This window comes from Engraulis encrasicolus, chromosome 4 (genome assembly GCF_034702125.1).
Source record: "Engraulis encrasicolus isolate BLACKSEA-1 chromosome 4, IST_EnEncr_1.0, whole genome shotgun sequence".
NCBI lineage: Eukaryota > Metazoa > Chordata > Actinopteri > Clupeiformes > Engraulidae > Engraulis > Engraulis encrasicolus.
The window spans coordinates 38,537,111-38,559,018 of record NC_085860.1 but is presented as its reverse complement, the minus strand read 5'-3'; the positions used below and the strand labels follow the sequence as shown (position 1 = coordinate 38,559,018).

The following is a 21,908-nucleotide window of genomic DNA, read 5'->3' as shown; positions in this document are numbered from 1 at the left end:
AGATAAGGTGACATTTTGGGCAATAAAATCAGGAAATGATGTCATAATTATGTCATAATATCCAATAATGACACCAAACTGATGTCATGCATAGATCTTTGGCTGAAGATCAACCCCTCCAAGTTTGGTGGTCATACACCATTCGGTTCCTAAGTTATGAGGGGGGGGGGGGGGGGGTCAAAAGTGACATTACATGACACGTGACATTACATGGCATTAACTGACATTACCTGACATTACATTGAATGGATGCGACTATCTTGAGTGTGGCCGTACCTACCATTGAGGACACAGAGGTCATGTCCTCTGTATTTTTTTCAGTAATGTAAAATGTAGGCTATCTATGATGAAAATCGATATATGATCAGCAATGATGAATTCAGTCTGTATACGCCACCCCTATTTATCCTCACGGCAGTGATTAATGAAAACACACTTAAGTGTTTCAAGCATTCTAAATGTACAGTATGCTGTACAGCACGCAGTATTTGACCTCTGTGTTTGAAAATGTCTGGTTACGGCCCTGACCCAGAGTAATTTCAAGCTATTGTTGTTCAGACTTTACAAGTGTGTAATAGTAAAACACTAGAGGAAAGTCTGCTACGTCCTCCAGCTCACCCTCATTTTCTCACATTTCAGCCCACACACACAATCATGATCCGCATTTAGTAGACTGCATCTGAAATGTTGACTGAATATCCCCTCCGCTGAACATCTGGATTCTGTTCAATGGACATGGCACTTCCGTGTCCCCAGCACAGAATCTTAATAAAATCTGTTAAACTCATAGATTTCGTGTCCCAAAGATCCTTCTTCATTTCACGAAATTCCGTGAGATCAGGCTGACTGAACATTCTGTCATCTGAACATCTGCTAGACCATCTTATTGTTATTGGCAATCACATGCATTACAATCTAATGATTGGATTATCTCAACACTTAGCAGTATGTTTTTACCTAAAGCTGAGAGCATGATCTAGGCAAGAGTTTAATAACAGACAGAGTAAAGTACACAGCATTTTCTTTTACAAGTGGTAATGCTTTTAAGAAGATAAGCAACATTAACAACATAAAATGCAACATAAATGCAAAATATGTACACTATGTCTAGTAATTATTCAACATGACATTTTTCAACGTGCCCACCTACACAAAGTCTTTTCCATGGATGCTGTGTGTGGAGGAGGTGCCAGCCGTGTGTGTGTGTGTGTGTGTGTGTGTGTGTGTGTGTGTGTGTGTGCGTGCGCGTGTGCGTGTGTGTAGCTGGCTGCATGCTCATCATCCTCTGGGCGCTCTGGAACTGTGCTGCCACACTGTTGTGTGTGGAGGAGGTGCCAGCCGTGTGTGTGTGTGTTTGTGTGTGTGTGTGTGTGTGTGTGTGTGTGTGTGTGTGTGTGTGTGTGTGTGTGTGTGTGTGTGTGTGTGTGTGTGTGTGTGTGTGTGTGTGTGTGTGTGTGTGTGTGTGTGCGCCAAATACTTTGCAGGGTTTCTAAAGCCTTGAAGGTCAATTGGGGACGTCATGCTGATGTTTGTGTTATTAAATCCCGTTTAAAAACCTGATGCTTCTTGCCACCATGATTGTCTCCCTGCCTGTCTGCCTGCATGCCTGTTTCCCAGGCAGCCTACCTGCACATTACAATGTCATCTGCAGTGCTTACCTATCCTCTATTCAACTCTTGCTTGCAAATTTATATTTTTTTGTCCTACTTCACTTTAAAAAAAAAACAGTCCTTGCTCTGTTAATACATGTGAATTTCTGTGCAATTCTGTTTTTCTTGTTCTCTCCATGCCCCCCATCTATCTATCTATCTATCTATCTATCTATCTATCTATCTATCTATCTATCTATCTATCTATCTATCTATCTATCTATCTATCTATCTATCTATCTATCTATCTATCTATCTATCTATCTATCTATCTATCTATCTGTCTCTCGGCTCCTTTCTCAGTTTTTGTGTCGTTGTCTGTCTGTCTGTCTGTCTGTCTGTCTGTCTGTCTGTCTGTCTGTCTGTCTGTCTGTCTGTCTGTCTGTCTGTCTGTCTGTCTGTCTGTCCGTCCGTCCGTCCATCCGTCCGTCCGTCTGTCTCTGCCCCCCCCCCCTCATCAGCAGTCTCTGTGAGAAACATTCCCACTCTGCATGAATAGATTAACATTTGCGTGTTCCTTCCCTGCGCCTCATGTGTAAACACAGGGGACTATCGTGCTGCACATGAGGCGAATATCAATCTAACTGATTAGCTCTCCAAACGTGCCGCTGCATCTCTTGTCTCTTATTTCCCTGTTTGACTGTCGGATGGAACTAAACAGTTGTGGATGAATCCAGAATATGCTATTTGTCTCTGCGTTTATTTACCGTAAAATGTGGTGCATTTTATTGTTGCTTTTTATTTCCGTATTTCCATGTTTGAGTGTCTGACGCAACTGAATGTGTGTGAAATATCTCAAATATGTTATTTGTCATCGCATGGATTCGCTGTAGTGTGTGGTGTGGTGCATTTTGATGCTTTTATTTTATTTCCGTGTTTTCAGCGTCCCTATAGGCGCCCGGCCTGAGTACGTGTTGCATCTTCCTGGTTTAAGGACAGGAATGTGGAATGTGTTATTTGTCTCTGCATTTATTAGCATTAATGAAATTGTGGTGTGGGGGAGTGGTGTGGTGTAGCGGATGAAGGCTGTTTTTTTCCATAGGCGAGAGGGAAGATGTAAAGACTAAAGGACATGCAGTATGGTGCTGCTGAGAGAGAGTGCACTGTGTTTCAGAGCATATGCAGGTTACAGGCTGCTGTGTCTGACACTCACAGATGCATCAGAAGTGACTCACACATACACACAAAGTGAAGAACACACACACACACACACACACACACACACACACACACACACACACACACACACACACACACACAGTGAAGAACACACACACACACACACACACACACACACACACACACACACACACACACACACACACACACACACACACACACACACACACACAGTGAAGAACAGAAACACACACACACACAGTGAAGCACACACAGACACACACACACACACACACACACACGCACACACAAGCACACACACACACACACACACGCGCACACACAAGCACACACACACACACACACACACACACACACACACACACACACACACACACACACACACTGGATGAACACACACCTCTGTTTCACCCTGAATAGTATGCCTTAAATATTCCTCAGTTCCCTTATCCCCCTCCCCACATCTCTGTGTGTCATTCCTGTAGCCCATCATTTTCTCCTCTGTCCTGCTCCATTTTTCACTCCCTCTCCCTCCCGACTATTCCAGAGTTCTTCTCATCACCTGTCCCCCTCCTCTTCCAACTGTCTTTCCATCTTTCCTTACACTCCCTTTCCCTCTATACCTTTACCACACACACACACACACACACACACACACACACACACACGTGCACACACACACACACACACATACACACACACAAACACACACACAGGCGCACCCACACACAGGCGCACCCACACACAGGCGCACACACACACACGTACACACACACACACACACACACACACACGTGCACACAAACACACACACACACACACACACACACACACACACACACACACACACACACACACACACACACACACACACACACACACACACACACACACACACACACGCGCACACACACACACACCCTGAGCCCCATCCTCTCCTCACCCTACTTCCCTGTCTTTCAGCCCTCCCTGTCCTCCACTTAAAAACACTCCCACCAACCCCAGAAGCCCCCTCCCCTCCCCCTTGCTGTGTCCCTGCCTGTCACTCGCCCCCCTCTCCCCTGCTGACGGGCTCCCCCAGTCTCCCATCTCATCAGCAGTCATGATTGTCACCTTGTGCTTGTGCCCTTTCAATTAGGCGCTCGATTTCATACCGGGGCCCCCTGGGAGTCACATCTTCACCGGCCCAGATTGGAATCTCCTAATCGCTTATGTTAGACCCCTCCTTCCCCCAACGCCACCCCCCTACCTCACGCACACGGACACACACACGCACACAACCGATGTACCCCACTCCTTTCACCATCCCAAACAGCCCCAGCCTCTCTCCCCCAAATGTGTTGGCAGCCGTCAGAGTGGGCTGAATAGTGGCACGTCAGCTTGACGTGAGCAGAGGGACGTGGAGGGGCCGTGTAGTGCAGGGCGGAACACACAGCACACAAAAGAACACCACAATGGCCGTGTGCCGCAGTACATTCCCGCTCTATTCAGTGGAGCCAGCGCCACGGCAACGAGCTGCCATGGAACTTCTCTCTTTGTTGAACCAAGTCAGAGAGACTAGATAATACTGCTAGAATCTCTGGCCGAGTACTCTGGACAAAAAGCATTGTAGCGGCCCATTGCTTTTTTTCTTTCTTTTTCTTTTGAGGTTTTTTACACCAACAGCTGCCTGGAGGAAATATGTACTTCGTGTGCATGTGTTACCGTGGATGTGGTTAATCAAGAAACATTTGAGATGCATAATTTGGGTTACTGACACAGATGGGTGTTCCAGACAGTCTTTGTGGGCAGAGACAGACAGCCAGGCAGGCAGACAGGACACGCTCTAATTATCTGTTGGGATGAGGGTGTCTTGTCTGACGAGTGCCATCTTAATTTGAACATATGTTTTCGTCACATCGCATCTGTGCCTCAGTCATGTCAAGGCTTCTCCTGTAAGTCAGGGTTGCAGGAGTGCAAACTGGCTTTTGTGAAGGACAATGTTGGCAGGACCTTCCTTTACAAAGACAAAGAGCAGAAGAGAGACAGACAGAGCATGAAGAGAGAGAGAGAGAACAAGACTGACGGACAGAGCAAGAAGGAATGAACAAGAGAGAGTGAGACAGACAGTGGGAAAGATCGTGGAAGACTGAGGCTCTGAGGAAGACGCTAGTGGCATTGAAACGTTAGTCTGCACCTGTAAAGTAATGCATGTAAAAAAACGACTGGCCCTGCCCTGGCCTAACAGTAGGTCACTGAGTTACTATGCAGGCGACCTGGATTCAATTCCTTCACCGTCTCTGTCTCCCCACTCATTTCCTGTCTCCACTGTCCTCAAAAATAAAGGGAGCTGCACCACCTTTCATTTTCGTTTGCATGTCCTCGACCAGACGACTGTCTCTCACTGTTGGAACTGTATAAACATGTTATCCTATAGCCTAATTATTCTATAGCTATGATTCAAACATTTTGCTTCTATACAAATGTGCCTTTCTTGACTTGTTTGAGAGTTCAGAGTAAATTACTGAACTGTGCGGAGACTCTGTCTCTGTCTCTGTATCAGGCATTCCTGAGATTAGGTTGTCTGCCACTTTACCACAACAAAGAGCTGGGCCAAGGCCTGTTCGTGTGTTTGTGTGTGTGTGTGTGTGAATGAATTAATCTCTATCCGGGTACGCCCCCCTTCTCCCTTAGCGGATAGAGATAAAATTGTAATCAGGGACATTTCCTAAATAAATAATGCTTGGAGAAATTTCGCTTTTAGATCGACTGGGAAGAATCACCGTTGGCGGTTCTTTCCACTCGCTCTCCAAGCTGGCTTGAAACTTAATTAAGGATTCTCTGTGTCTTTCATTTCAGGTGTTTTATATTTGCAAATGTTAAGGGTTTGAACCTAACATTTACTTGGTCCTTCAGAACCGGATCCCAAGATACCCGACGATTCCAGCACGCGAGGAGGGAACCAGGAAAGTCTGTGGCCACAGCACTAAGACCCGTTTCCGGGACTGGTCTCTCCCTCGCAGGCTGGGATCCGACGGTTGACGGGAATCTTGAAAAGACCAGAGAATCGTGAGTAGGCCTACATTTTTATTTTTATTTAAAAAGGATTGAATGAAAAGACGGTAAAATAAGAGAAGACAAAACCCTGACAATTCTAGACTCTATCAGGTAAACGTAAAGGGAGGGCAGACTCCCCTAGTACGAGAAACTAGTTGAAATTCTGTGTTCTCTGCGTTGAGAGAAAGTGTGCGTGAAAGGATTCGTATTACCACTCGGTAATACGTTTCATACCAATACAACAAGGTCCAAATAGCGAGTCTTTGTGGAAGCCTGTATGCAAGAAGATTCCACCTGTGAGGTTGAAGTGAATCTTACCACAAACGATCGTTGATCGCTATCTTGTTGAAAAGTGTATCCAACAATAGAGGCACTGTAGGTGTAGTAACGTTGGACTAAATTCATAGAGACAAAATGGGGGGCAGTAACAGCAAAAGAAGTGAAAAGTTCCTTGCTGAGATGCAATGCAAGGACTGGAAAATCGTGCATAGAGAAAATCCTAGTGCAGTAGCACCGCTGTGTTACTGGGTAAAAAACTATGGGTTTAATGGAAATTTGTCTACAACAAACCTAACATTTATGGCCTGGCCAGCAGGGCCAACAGGAACACTACAATGAACACCAAAACTATCACGGCCAACGTCGAGGCCAACACCAAAATTCCTGACTAGACCGAGAGCACCAGTATCGACCGTACGGGCATGGCCCTCGGCCGATGACTGGTTTGATGATTATGAGGAAACGGGCGGGGATGTGGAAGAGGTAGACGTCGTTCTAAACTTAGAGGGATTGTTGTACCAAGAAAAAAAATTAGACCTGAAATTACCCTTCTGGTCAAAGGGACCCCCGTACGTTTCCTCTGTGACTCTGGTGCTAGCCGCACTGCAATGCAGGAAATAGCAAAAATAGCAAAACTAGTGTGAAAATGACAGCCATTTGGATTACTCACTGAGCAGTTAATGTCTCAGATAGCCTACCATATAATAATAATAATAATAATAATAATAATAATAATAATAATAGTAATAATAATAATAATAATAATTGTATTTGTATAACACTGTGTCATACAAGGCAAGTAATATGGATATCTGTTTGTCTGTCTGTGTGGGCCCTATTGGTTGTATGAATTGTCCTAGTGGGACACCCCACTGTGTGTGTGAGAAAGATTGTATATGTGTCTGTGGAGTGTACGTGTGTATCTGTGGAGTGAGTGCCTAAATATGTCTGAGAGTGGAAGATTTTTTTTTTGAGTGTTTAGTGGAGGTACTCTATTGTGTTCAGAGTTAGCTGGAGCTTGGGAGTGCACATGTTGAAAGAACATTTTTAAAATAAGAATAAGCCTTTTTATTTTATTCTACAATTCAACTTTGAGGTGTAGGATTTTGTCATGATTTTGTTTTTCCACACATTCTTACCCATTTATTTTTGATTAGGAGAAAAACGGGGTTGTGGAGTTATGTTGTTTCTTTACTATTTTTCAATTGAAAGTTAACATGTTAATGTTTAAGCCTTTAAGACACGGCATTATAAATTAGCTGTTACCAGAATGGCAATGACCAAGTCATAATGTATTACTAAAGGCCCTGTGCACTGTCATGGTAGTGTAGTGTAGTTGCAAAAGAGTTTGCTTTCATGATTTACAGTACCAAAATGTCTTTGTTTCTTCTAAAGAATAGATGAAGCTTTCTCCTTGTTCTTATTTTTTTTTTTGAAAGAACAGTGGGTTTGAGATCTTGAAATAACGCAGGCGTTATTTGATGGCCCAAAGGTGCTGTGAGTAAACCCAATTTGGACCTGGTCTGAGAGTTAGGTCACATGTGCTGAACGTTTCTAGAAATTTAGGTTGTCATTTTGTTTTTATTGACGTTTAACTATGACTTATTTCTTTGTTTTATTTCATCGAATTTCTTGCCTTATTATGTTCTATTTTGATGAGTTATTGATCAATGGACCATGGGTTTGGTTTAAAAAAAAAAAAAAAAAAAAAAAAAAAAAAACCCTAAAAGTTGGGTAGTAGTACTCAAATACATTTCCAATGCAATTATGATCTGGAACTTTATTTTAATGACAATGTTGACTCTGATAAACCAGAAAAAACTAGACTCTGAATACACAGAGGCGCTTGACAAAATCACCCCAGCAAAGATAACAGTGTCCTATGTGTAGATGTTTACATTAGCTCGGATAGATATTAAAAGGCTCAGAGGCTCTCTCTAAGTAGCCCAAGGTCTTCTGCAGGCAACCCTTATCAGACACAGCAGGCCCAAACTATCAACATGCAAATTTCTGTGGCAGAGACAGAAAGACACTTAATAGTGAAACCTCCAACAGTGTATGCTAAACCACCTGTTTGTCACTGAAAAGACAATAAGAAATAAAATAAAAAAACTGAACACCGACCTAGATAAACAATACCAAAGCTTAAAGTTATGTTAAATATCTATCATTATCATTAGTTTAATACTGTAAGTGTGAACATTGCTTCACATGGTGTGTGATGAGACATGTCAATGTTCTCTATTTGCTTTTAAAAGTTTGAATTTGATGACGTTGGGATCCTTATATTTTCATTTGTTTGATTTATAAACAAAGAGACAGTTGTCTAACTCTGTCTTTTCATTTCAGTCGTCAACTTGCAATCAAAGTGAAAACTGATTGCCAATAAGGTTTTAGTTCCGTTACAAAATGTTTTATGTAGCCGATACATGAAGTCAATAATTTTTTGCTCTGATTTGATTTCAAATTGATCTGGCTTGAGTGTATATGAAAAAAAAGTTGTTTTCCCTATAATACTTTTTTTTTGTGTTCTTTGAGGAACAGGCCCAGTGTTATGGAAACGAGCTGAAACACAGCTGATGTGAATGGAAGGAACCTAGACAATACCAATGATCGCTAGGTTCAGTGAATTTTGTTTTTAATTTGATGAGTTTCACAAGATTTTTCCAGAGTTTGTTTTGTTTCAATTGGGTAATAATTTTAGTTATAACACTTGATAAAATGACAACTGTTTATTTATTTTCTTTCTTTCAAACCATGAAAAGTTTGACCTAAAGTTAGACAAGGTCTTACCTTTATACCTTAGATAAAGGGTCTGTCCGGTTGTTTGTTTCATTTTTCTTTTAAAGTTGCGTATTTTACAATGGCAGTTGTGTTTTCTTTCTTTTTATCTCTTACATTTTGATTGGTTGATCTAGTGATCTGTATGTCTGGGTGATGACATTGAAACTTTGGAATGGTGTGAGAAAGTAGGGAGTAGTAATAAATGTCATTCATTTTAAATTGGTGGAGCCATGGGCTAAGCCATGTATCAACAGGAGGGATATTATTGGATTCTCAAATATTACTCATACTCAAATTTTTTTATTTTTACAAAATACATTTTTGAATGTACTGACATTATTGGCAGGAGTTGGGCTAGGCCCCTATATCACCATGACCTCATGACAAAAGGACAGTGAGGACTGCATGCCAATATATTTCAGTTCTGTTACAAAGTGATTTATGCAGGCCTAACTATTATGTAAAGACAGCCAATACTATGGGTATAGTATCGCCTATTCTGTAAGGAACTGTAATGTAAACGTGAGCCACAATAGTCAGATACTGACCAGAGTAATTTTCTTTTTCATAATTTTGCTCTTGATAAATTGTTGTTCCCCGGGAATGTAGAGCTATCTATTTTATTTTGATTATAGATTATGAGAGAATGGTTGGGCGGCTTTGGGTTTTGTTTTGTCTAAACTAACAAAACATTTTTTGTTTCTTCTCTATTATAATGCTCTCTAATCTGTTACAACTGCGCACCTCCTCCACACTAATGTCTGTGTGTGGATGAGTTGACTTCTGAGAGCTTATTATTATTTTTTTTAAACAAATGTTTGAAAAAGCCTGCCTTGATGTAGGCTATGCGAGTGATTCTCTGATTCGGCTACACTTTTAAGTCCGTGGATTTGATTTGCCAATTCCACTAACTATTAAGATTAAGCTTGGCAATTTGTTTGTTTGGCACTATGTAAACATCTAGGTCATTTAGTTGGGAAAAAAATACTGATAATTGATTTTTTGCTTTTGCCAAAAGCTTAGGGGAATCGTAGAATCACTCATGCACCTATGAACTGGAGGGTGTTGGAAGATGTTTACTTCTCATCATTTACTATGCTCAAAGTCTGTTTCGGAAATTACTTAAGTCTTATTGAGTCATGTGGATGGCACATGTCTCAAACAGGAGAGATATTTTAGGATTAATCAGTGCATCAAACAAATATGTGTATAGGGCACATGTTAAATGAAACCTTGTTCTGAAAACTTCACCCCTTAACCTAACCTAAAACAAACATAAGAGAGCTACAATGTGGAATCAAATTGCATCAGGGTTTGAATCATTTGTATGTTGGTGGTGTACTATAAACAAAAATGTGGATAGAATGAACAACATCCACTATAATGTGCAGGCGCTGGGCAACAAAACTGAATTCGAGTTCAGGGCCATCCATGAACAACTGAAGGCAACCTGCCTAATCGCATTCCAATCTCGTATTGCGGTTGATATGCTTTTGGCCGATAGGAGTGTGTGCTCTATTTTTGGTTATCAATGTTGTTCCTTCATACCGAACAATACGGCAGCTGACGAAAGTGTCACCAGGGCGATAGAGGGACTGGGATCCCTCAACCAAAAAGAAAATGAAAGACCACTCCAGGGTCGACACTTCAGTGTGGGATGGTTTCTCTGACATGTTGGCAAATACAGACAGTTGGCAGCGTCCATAATCATGTCTATTGCAATATTTGCGGCGATCCTCACGTTATGTGGATGTTGTTGTATTCTTTGTATTAGAGTGTTGTGCACCAGATTTAGTACCACTGCCATTGCACAAATGGAAAAATGTCAAACCTATATGCTCTTCTAACTAGACAGGATAGTGATGTCGATGACACTATGATGATGTTGTTGGTGGAGACCATGAGCCTCCACACCAATCTGACGAGACGAATCCCTCAACGTCCCTGATCTGTTCCCTGACCCAGGGGATTACGATGGGGGCCTCTAAGTGTACCTATTGGAACAAACAAAATGATTTCGTGATTGAAAATCAGTTTGAAGTGATCACTGGATGATGTTAATGTTTGCCTCTATATAGAATAAACAGGGGGAAATGTTGGAACTGTATAAACATGTTATCCTATAGCCTAATTATTCTATAGCTATGATTCAAACATTTTGCTTCTATACAAATGTGCCTTTCTTGACTTGTTTGAGAGTTCAGAGTAAATTACTGAACTGTGCGGAGACTCTGTCTCTGTCTCTGTATCAGGCATTCCTGAGATTAGGTTGTCTGCCACTTTACCACAACAAAGAGCTGGGCCAAGGCCTGTTCGTGTGTTTGTGTGTGTGTGTGTGTGAATGAATTAATCTCTATCCGGGTACGCCCCCCTTCTCCCTTAGCGGATAGAGATAAAATTGTAATCAGGGACATTTCCTAAATAAATAATGCTTGGAGAAATTTCGCTTTTAGATCGACTGGGAAGAATCACCGTTGGCGGTTCTTTCCACTCGCTCTCCAAGCTGGCTTGAAACTTAATTAAGGATTCTCTGTGTCTTTCATTTCAGGTGTTTTATATTTGCAAATGTTAAGGGTTTGAACCTAACATTTACTGAACATTCTCCTTTATGATCCAGACAGCTGGATAGCTCAAGTGGGGGCAGAACTCCAGAAGCAATACACCTCAACCACACCTCCTCTACACCACCACAAAGAACGGATTACTACCTCATCCACATTCCATGCGTGGGCATTCGTGCCAAATCCCCTTGTCTAGGGGATGTACATCTCTGGTTCTCCACATTCTCCAGACATGATGCCCGTCATCATCACCCAGGGGAGGTGGCGAGAAAATGGGTTGGTGGGAGGGAAAGTGATAGACACCCCAAGCCCAGACACAAATAGCACTCAGACTGCAGTGGCAGAATGCATGGCACAAGACAGAGACTCCTCCACTGCGTAGAGGCTCTTGGCGTTCACCTGATTGCTGATTGCTGTCAGGGAAGCCGACAAGGGGGTACAAAGGGGTCAGCTGTCCTGGGCCCAAGGAGATGGGTGGGGCCCATAATTGGGCCATCATTATATTTAACATATTGGGTCGGGGGCCCTTTCAGATGATTTTTTCCTGGGCCCAGCCAAAGCTGTCAGCGGCCCTGATTACTGTATCTGTCCAAGGTTAGCACATATGTAGGCAGGCATGATGCCTATGAAGGCCTGCTGCGCCATCTAGAGGACGAAGGCGGTGATGGTGTACTGATGGAGCAACTTGTTCGCCGGCTGCCCTCAGTAGCTGGAGCACATGCTCCATCTTGTGGACATTTTTGGAAGCCAAAACTTGACTGTCATGCCCTGTAATCATGGCACATTGACATTCAAACTTGCTTATTTTACATGTTCTATCCACTATTCTCTCTCTTCTCTCTCTCTCTCTCTCTCTCTCTCTCTCTCTCTCTCTCTCTCTTCTCTCTCTCTCTCTCTCTCTCTCTCTCTCTCTCTCTTTCTCTACGTCTGACTTTCTGTCTGTCTGTCTCCCTTTCTCTCACTGTCTCTCTCTCTCTCTCTCTCGCTCTCTCTCTCTCTCTCTCTCTGTAGGAGGTGGAAAACTACCGTGTGGCCATGTGTAAGATGGCAGAGGACATTATTGCCCTACGCGGCCAGTTGGGGGCGCTGGAGGCAGAGAATAGCCGTCTCCGTAGCGACCTCAGCCTGCACCAGGAAGTGGGCCGCACGCTCCTCATGGACACTGATGTGGACGTCATGACCAAGGCCGAGATTGAGGACCGCATCGGTAAGCTGTGTGTGTGTGTGTGTGTGTGTGTGTGTATGTGTGTGTGTGTGTGTGTGTGTGTGTGTGTGTGTGTGTGGGTGTGTGGGCGTGTGTGGGCGTGTGTGTGTGGGCGTGTGTGTGTGGGCGTGCGTGCGTGAGAGCCACATCCCCCATGAGCAAGACCGAGACCAGAAAGTGCACCTGTGAATTGTGTGTGTGTGTTTGTGTACATGCGTGCATGTGGGCTGCCTTGACACCTCCACAACACAGATATGTACATCATGACCAAAGCTGAGATCGAAAAGCGCATCAGTAGACTGTGTGTGTGTGTGTGTGTGTGTGTGTGTGTGTGTGTGTGTGTGTGTGTGTGTGTGTGTGTGTGTGTGTGTGTGTGTGTGTGTGTGTGTGCGTGTGCGTGCGTGCGTGCGTGTGTGGGTGCGTGCGTGCGTGAGAGCCACATCCTCCATGAGCAAGACCGAGATCAGAAAGTGCACTTGTGAATNGTGTGTGTGTGTTTGTGTACATGCGTGCATGTGGGCTGCCTTGACACCTCCACAACACAGATATGTACATCATGACCAAAGCTGAGATCGAAAACCACATCAGTAGACTGTGTGTGTGTGTGTGTGTGTGTGTGTGTGTGTGTGTGTGTGTGTGTGTGTGTGTGTGTGTGTGTGTGTGTGTGTGTGTGTGTGTGTGTGTGTGTGTGTGTGTGTGTGTTTGTGTTTGTGTGTGTGTGTTTGTTCTGTCATTATAACATCACACGTTGATGCATGCATATGTGTTAGACTGCATGTGCTGGGATAGCTGGGTAAGGTAGAGCACATACACCACTTACACCCGGGGCCGCTGACACAGGTTTTTGACAGCTTTGGTTGGGCCGGGGACAAGTGCAACATCCCCCTCCCCACGCACACACACCACTACACCCCCACGCACACACACACACCATACATGTGGGGAACCTTTTTTATTCGAGGGACCACTTCAAATTCCTTCAAGGGCCGTACTATGAACAAGAACCAGGATTTCCCCGTGCAATTTAAACCTATACTGAAGGCAGCCGCCTTGAAAACTGACCCCTCTTCTCTTGATCCCCTGAAATATAACCTAATTGCATTGCAAATTGTAATTTCTAACATTCCTTTACAAAACATGTCATATTTCATGTGAAGCTCCATAGTATTAAAATTGTATCGGGAGAGGTGGATAAAACAGCCGGTAAGCCCTGCAAATGGCCCTCGAGACATAGGTTCCCCACCCCTGCCTTAACTTTCCACATTATGGCCCTGCTATGGCCAACCGGTAGGGCACTCTTCCACCATGCGGCTGACCGGGATTCGATTCCCGGGCCGGGTCCTTTGCCCACCCCTCCCCGTCTCTCTCCCCATTCGCTTCCTGTCTACGTCTCACACTGTCCTATCAAATAAAGTTAAAAAAGACAAAAAAAACAAGTTTCAACTTTCCACCTCCTGGCTGCAGTGCATGTGTGTGAGCTCTGCATCACCTCACCTCAGCTGACTCCCCTCCTCTCCCTCCTCTCCTCTCCTCGGCTCTGCTCTGCTTCCCTGTGTAGCTGTAAGACTGTGTCACTCCCTGATAAGACCGCTCACTCAGATGAGGCTCTGTCAAAGGCCTAGGCTGTCTTATCTTACCAAGGACGGCTGATGTCCCTCACACACATATACACACACAGATCAACACGTACACCCAAAGAGCATCACACATACGCGTGCACACATACACTCACACACACATGCACACAGTTACCAAAATAATGTGTGTGCACGCACGCACGCACGCACGCACGCACGCACGCACGCACGCACGCACACACACACACACACACACAAACACACAGACACACACACACACACACACACACACACACACACACACACACACACACACACACACACACACACACACACACACACACACACACACATTGAAGAAAGGACACAGCTCAAATAAGCAGATGAAAGCGAGAGAGAGAGAGACAGTTTTAATTTCAGCTGAGCGAATGCTGAGCAGGTGTCAGGGCTGTCTAGGCTTGCATGCCTTCAGTAGATAAGCACCCAGCACTCCTGCAAAGCTCACTACATAAACATTACAGCACACAGGAGACCATGACATTTGCTTTCATCCACACAAACTTTTGGAAAACATTTCACAACAATGACTGCACATACATAGTGTGGTTCCTCCCTGGTTTTTGCCTAGAGTAATATTCTCGGCAATATACACTCAGTTGTGTATTATTATGGCTTCTTGTTTCATATACTTATTTTATTTTATCTCTGTACCTATTTCTTGTGGCTCAGTCCAAAATAAGTAATCTCACTGGTTAAGTGAGCAAATAAACTGTGTAATGTAAAACACTGGGAAATAGTGTTATTCTATCTAAAAAACATCGCCTTAAGGTTAATGAATAAACTCTTCATGAGTTGTTGATGTTGTCATAGTTGTTGTTGTTGTTTTTGTTGTTGTTGTTGTTGTTGTTGTTGTTGTTGTTGTTGTTGTTGTTGATGATGTTGTTTAATCTTGCAGCCTCCCTGAAGGTGAAGCTGGCTAGTGAGAGCAGTAAAGCAGCCTCTCAACGAGACAAGATTCAGCAGCTACAGAATGAGCTGATCAGGGTGAGATATGTCTAGTCTTCATCTGTCTAGTATTGCTAGTTCCTCCTCCTCATCATCATCATCATCATTTGGATGTGCATGACTTTCTGATTCCTGTGAATGTTATGCCATTTGGGTGTTTTATTATTGCTCAGCATATTTTCCCCTAGCTTTTGTTTACTCATTTTTAAGTCAACCATATTCTATTTATTTCATTAAAAAAAAATAATAATAATTTGTTTTATTTCATTATTACTACTATTGTGGTTAATCTAACTGTTAAGCACATTGAGCATGTCTTGTATGAATTGAGCTATACAAATACAGTTATTATCATCATCATCATCATTATTATTACTGTCAGCCATTTTTAAAAGGGGAAGCTTGGGGTGAATTAGTCTGTAGCCCTGTTGTTCAAGAGTGCTATTGGTGAGAAATAGATTGAGCGAATAATTAACTGGAAATACATGCACTAATTAAATGGAGCATAAACGCCAACTTTCAGTTTGCTTTTTCTCTGTCCTATAAAGTGTTGGGCACTACCAGTTCATTCATATAGCACTCTGTACCTATACTTCGGACTGATTCACATGGCCGGCGCTAGGCATAGGCAGACTAGGTGGTCGCCTAGGGCGCCAAATGTCTTGGGGGGCACCACGGCCCCCAGTTAGAAGCATAGGTAAGGTCTACAACCATCTCCAAAAGAGTTGTCGCCTATCCATCTGTTTGGAATAACAGCTAATAACCTGACTTTCAATTAATCACTTGGCTTCAGAAGTCACTCATATGAAAGCTACAACCCTCCCGAATGAAAATGTATGTACAAAAATACATTTCATGCACCAAAGAAAGATTGACCCTTTATTGAACACAGACAGGGCAGATTTTCACAAGACAAAAGTTTTGTCGCCTATCGAACATAATGTGAAAATGAGCAGATAAGTCACTTCAAAACACTTCAAATACGCAGATCTGGTGTCATACTTAATCACTGATTCACTCTCACCTCTCCAGAAAATCAACTTTGGCCTTAGGTGTATGTTTAGGGTCATTGTCATCTTTCTTTGGTGCATGAAATTTATTTTTGTACATACATTTTCATTCGGGAGGGTTGTAGCTTTCATATGAGTGACTTCTGAAGCCAAGTGATTAATTGAAAGTCAGGTTATTAGCTGTTATTCCAAACAGATGGATAGGCGACAACTCTTTTGGAGACGGGTGTACCTGCATGGCGTTTCCGCCTGACGCACCTCCGACGGTGCCGACGGGGTAACTGTAGGCCAGGGTCATCAGCCGGGAGCCACCCCATGTCATTGATGGCACCACGGCCCCCAAAATTACAATATTAAGCAAAATTAAGCATGAAACTCATTGATACTATTTTTTAATTGGCACTCAGTACATATACATGGTACTAGATCAGCTGTGCTCAATCAAATGTATGACATATATTTTCAGATGCCAATGTCAAATTCCACAAAAAGAAAAGATCGGTGCTCGCCTAGGGCACCAAATTGACTGCTGATTCACAACAAACATCAAACATGAACACCTGTTCTCTTTATAATACAATAGTTAGATCCGGTCAATTTTGCTGTATCTGATTGGACGAGATGCATTCTACGTGTTGCTAGGCCAGGAGGATGTCCACTGACATTCTGAGAAAAGTAGGCATCTGGCTAAAACAAGCAAGATATTGGATGCCATGCCATTTAAAATTCTGTCCGCTTGGAACTGGAATAAGTGTAGTAGCCTATGTTTAGGCTACGTTTATTTGGGGAGAGAGAGAAAGAGACCCCTCCCTTGCATTCACACTCATACCAAACGTTTGCCTGAGAAAGTGTTTCAGCAGCAAAGTTGTAGGACTACAGTACATTCACATTCATCATGCATCATTTCAGTAAGCTTATGTCTAGTCACAGTCCACACGAAAATGCCTTTGGCTTTGGCTCTGCTTTGTGCCTTTGGCCGAACAACACCCAGGACGATATCCATTAACATCATCCCTCCCTCTGGTGTCATATTGCTTAATCATCACCGGCTGATTACGATGCCTGGTCCTCCCCTTCCCCATCAGTGTCTCACATTTCATATATGAACACACCCATCCATCTGTCCCAGTCACCTCCAGCATCAATCTACAGTGTATGCAATCTGCTACACTGCATACGTACATCATACTTACTGCTATTATTCTTATTAACAGATGCATTTAGACTACTAGTGGGCCTTCTGGCAGCTGGAATTGTTATACCTTTGACCAGGGGCGCTGCCAGAAATGTTGGGCCCAATGAAGGATTTGAATTGTGGCCCCCCTAAAGGGCCCCTGTCAGTGCTGTCAGTGTTTGGGCCCTTAGAATCTGTAACAGCTTTCCCCCCTAGCGGCACCCATGCCTCTGACTATAAGGTCAGCTGTAGGTTTGGCATAATTCATACAAGATACAACTCAAAATACCAAAACAGTTTTGGCAACTGCATGTCAAGGACATGTAAGGGATTCTGAGTGGTGTAATGTGTATAATTGTGTAATAATGTGTATAAACACTTTACTTGACACCGGCGCCATACAGATGACATGGCAGTGTCATAACGGTGCCATGACATAGTCATGGACAAGTTATAAACATTAATTCAATGTCATTAAGAGATTTTTAGTTGTTTATTTCCAGAATGCATGGTACCCATTCACTAATGTTACCTTTTTCATGAATACTTACCACCACCATCAAATTCTAAGTATTCATTATGACTGAAAAAATTGCAATTTTCATACATGAAAAGGCGGATCCTCTCCATGGTCCGCCATTTTGAATTTCCAGAAATAGCCATTTTTAGCTGCAGAAATTACTGTACTTGGGCCATACTCGAAAATAATAGTTTATTATTTAGTAAAACTTTCATGAAAATATCAAATTTGGCAATAAGCAGCCCAGTTTCAATGAGCAGTATAGTTGCAGTACCTTTTTTGACCATTTCCTGCACAGTATCCCTTTAACGTTTTATAGTCAATAATAGTTGACATTGTTGGAGCTGTCTTTAACATTGACATAATGTTTATGACACATCCATGTGTTATGCTACTGTTATGACGCTGTCATGTCATATTTATGGTGCAGGCGTGTAAACCAATTATTATTCCCTCGGCAGAAGAATGACAGTGAGAAGGAGCTGGAGAGCCTGAGGAGAGTGCATCAGCAGCAGCAGGCGGAACTGCAACGCCACCAGAGCCACGGAGCCAAAATGGCCGCCCTGGAGACCACTGTTCGCCAGCAGGAGAAGGTGAGCGCAGACACAAAATGGCTGCCTAGCGTAACAGGTGATCTGCACTAGTTTGACACTTGGGGCTTGAACCTACCACCCTCCAGTCAACGCTCCAGTTCGGGCATGGGAGACACAGCATGATACCGCTGAGCTAAAGACCCAGACCAATAGCTCATCACTACTGATACTAGTGGTGTCAACAATGATCGATTCGGCGATGCAATCCAATGCGGGGCATGGACGATCCAGAATCGATCCGGCAAGTTCCAGAATCGATCCGGCAATTTTTTTTAGTTTCAATTACTTCCATAGATATTTCGGGAGCAAATGAATGTTAAATGAAATAAAAGCACTTCAAAACATTGCAAGACTGATACAGACTGATACAGAAAACAGCCAATAAATTGTTGCTCAGTATCTGACTACTTGTATTGCCTCATCATGACTGATTAAACATTTGCTTTGCTTTCAGTAGAAATGTAATGCAATGCAATGCATTGTAGAATTGAATCGGATCGGATCGGGTCGCATAGAATCGAATCGCAACCTCCCGAATTGTGATCGAATCGGATCGTGAGGGCAATGCCGATCCACACCACTAACTGATACTGTGTTAAGCTTCGGGATGGAGGTTTAGTAATGTTCTATGCCATTCTCTGCTAGTTGGAATCCTTTACCCTAGCCATAAGAATAAATAAATGAATGAATGTACCGGTACTTATTCATTTTTATTAATAAACCTCCCGGGTTCATACCGGGCTCTGAACTTTTTCCATATGCAACTGTGTTACCCAGATGAACCTGCTGATGTCCATGTTGTATTTTTCAGTTAGCATTGTGAACCAACCTTCCGGTTCACAAACACTAAGATCTGCTCCGTGAACACGTCAGCAGGTTTGCGATTAGATGCAGGAACGGGTACCGGCATGGTTCTCAGTCGGCCCGAATGTGCCTAAAGTGTTCCCAAATCACCCTGTTGCTCAGGTGGGAAGGCAATTTTCGTGTAATCAAACATCAGTTGTAATGTGTGTAGCGTTTTCTTTTCAGGTCATTGAGAAGATGGAGAGGGTCCTGGACGCAAAGCTTCGGGAACGAAACAAAGAGAATGAGGAGTTGAGGAAGCTTAATAAAAAAGGTACCCAGCACGCGCGCGTGTGTGCGCATGTGTGTGTGCATGTGTGTGCGCACGAGAGCGTGTGTGTGTACTGTGTGTGTGTGTGTGTGTGTGTGTGTGTGTGTGTGTGTGTGTGTGTGTGTGTGTGTGTGTGTGTGTGTGTGTGTGTGTGTGTGTGTGCGTGCATCTAAGGATGCATATCATGTGTCTGTGCTTTTGTGTACGTGCAAGTACATTTTTGTGTGTGTATATGCAGATAAAGCAGACAGCAAGAGGAAGGAGATAGAGAGTGTGTTGGCAGCTGAAAATGCTCGCCTCAGAGAGGAGCTGCAGAGAATGAGAAGCCAGCCTCCTCCTGTCGTCATCCAGCAACCACCTCAGGTTACACACGCACACCAGCTCGGGTTGTACACACACTGACACACACACACACACACACACACACACACACACACACACACACACACACACACACACACACACACAATACATATAGACAACATATATACACACAAATAAAGACCCCGAAGTAACCCCTGACAAAAAGGCTTTGTGTCTTCTCCTCAGTCTGTTGCGCTCCTTCCTGACCGAGAGAAGCTGAGCTTGTTGGGGCAGCTGGAGAAAGCAGAAGCCCGAATACGCGCACTGGAGAGCCAGGTGTGTGTGTATATGTGTGTTTGTGGTTAGTTTCGATATACCCTGCTTTATTATGTGTGTGCATGTTGGCGTGTGTGTGTGTGTGTGTGTGTGTATGTGTGTGTGTGCGCACGTGTGCGTGTGTGTGTGTGTGTGCATGTGTGCGGGTGTGCACGTGTGTATGGGCTAAGTTTGGTCTTTGTGTTTCGATATGCCCTGCTTCATTGCGTGTGTGTGTGTGTGTGTGTGTGTGTGTGTGTGTGTGTGTGTGTGTGTGTGTGTGTGTGTGTGTGTGTGTGTGTGTGTGTGTGTGTGTGTGTGTGTGTGTGTGTGTGTGTGTGTGTGTGATGTTAGCTGAAGGCCAGCTCCAGGGAGTGGGGGAGGGAGAAGCAGGCCTTGAACACCAAGCTGAGCGAACACCAACACGGCTTTCAACATTCCTCTACAGTCCTCCTACACGACGTCCCCATGGTAACACACACACACACACACACACACACACACACACACACACACACACACACACACACACACACACACACACACACACACACACACACACACACACACACACACACATAAACACTCACACACACACACAACATAAACACTCACACACTTCAAAATAAACACATGCCGGTCAAATGAAGGTCACACACACTGACCAGCTTATGATGTTCAGAGTGACACTGTTTCTGATTTCTGGGTTGGCCCCCAGGATTTAGCTGTGTGTAGTTTTACACCAAGCAGTTGTCATCTTTCAAGAAACAAAAAAATGCTGGCAATGTCAACACTACTTTTATGGCCTTGAATTAGATTAGACATTATGAATTATGTGCTTGATTTGCCATGCAAATGACCTGCTAACTACCGTCTTTTTCATTTGCTTGTTTTTTTGTTCCAGAAAAGTGTGACGCAATCAGTGATTGGCCGAATTAGACACAGACAGTTGGACCCTCTCAAGTAGACCCCTCCCATCATCACTACCAGCATGTTTGGAATTACACTTCATTTATTTCTGTTATACACTCTCAATAATCCACTGACAATCACTCCATTCATAAACAAATAACATAATAAAAGCAACTATTTGATAAAGATGAATCTCTCTTAATTTAACAAACATTTCAAGTTTGATACATTTTCAAATGAAAGTCCACCTATTGCATATGAACTCAACTTGGGGTGTAATTTTCTTTCCACTCTGGTGATTTTTTTTATCTCTAGGGGTTAAAGCAAAAATTTCTCAAGTTGAGTTGACGTGTGGGGCAGCAGGTGGACTTTCGTTTCTTTTTTTCCCAGTGCACATCAGTACTTGCGTCAAAGAAATGTACAGTTACACATGTCATGTCTCATTTAATTATCACACATAATTTTCATGTCACATTTAATTGATGAAAGCACCAAACTGTCATCATTGACAAGTTTGTTACATATAAAATGTACATTTGAAGTGTAATCTGACTGAGGTTGTGAGGTGTACTGTAGTGTGCTCTGTCATCACTGACTGCTATTCAGGGTCACAATGGGTTTGTCTGAAGGATGTTGTGTTGTGAGGTGCCATGTTGTAGTAGCCTGGGCCTGTGAGGTGCCATGTTGTAGTGGCTTGGGCCCACCCACACTAACTGTGGCGTGGCACAATGT

General features: G+C 43.4%; 1 protein-coding gene across 1 annotated transcript in view; it reads left to right on the top strand.

Annotated features, from left to right (window-relative positions):
* Positions 1–21,897, top strand: part of ccdc33 (coiled-coil domain containing 33) — a 23,087-nt gene extending 1,190 nt beyond the window's left edge. Inside the window, exons 3-10 of the mRNA XM_063197842.1 lie at positions 12,461–12,656; positions 15,186–15,274; positions 18,401–18,532; positions 19,562–19,649; positions 19,885–20,009; positions 20,196–20,285; positions 20,619–20,735; positions 21,169–21,897. Coding sequence (XP_063053912.1) covers positions 12,461–12,656; positions 15,186–15,274; positions 18,401–18,532; positions 19,562–19,649; positions 19,885–20,009; positions 20,196–20,285; positions 20,619–20,735; positions 21,169–21,231 — 900 coding nt within the window. The 3' untranslated portion in view covers positions 21,232–21,897. The remainder of the gene's footprint in view (positions 1–12,460; positions 12,657–15,185; positions 15,275–18,400; positions 18,533–19,561; positions 19,650–19,884; positions 20,010–20,195; positions 20,286–20,618; positions 20,736–21,168) is intronic.
* The last annotated feature ends 11 nt before the right edge of the window (positions 21,898–21,908 follow it).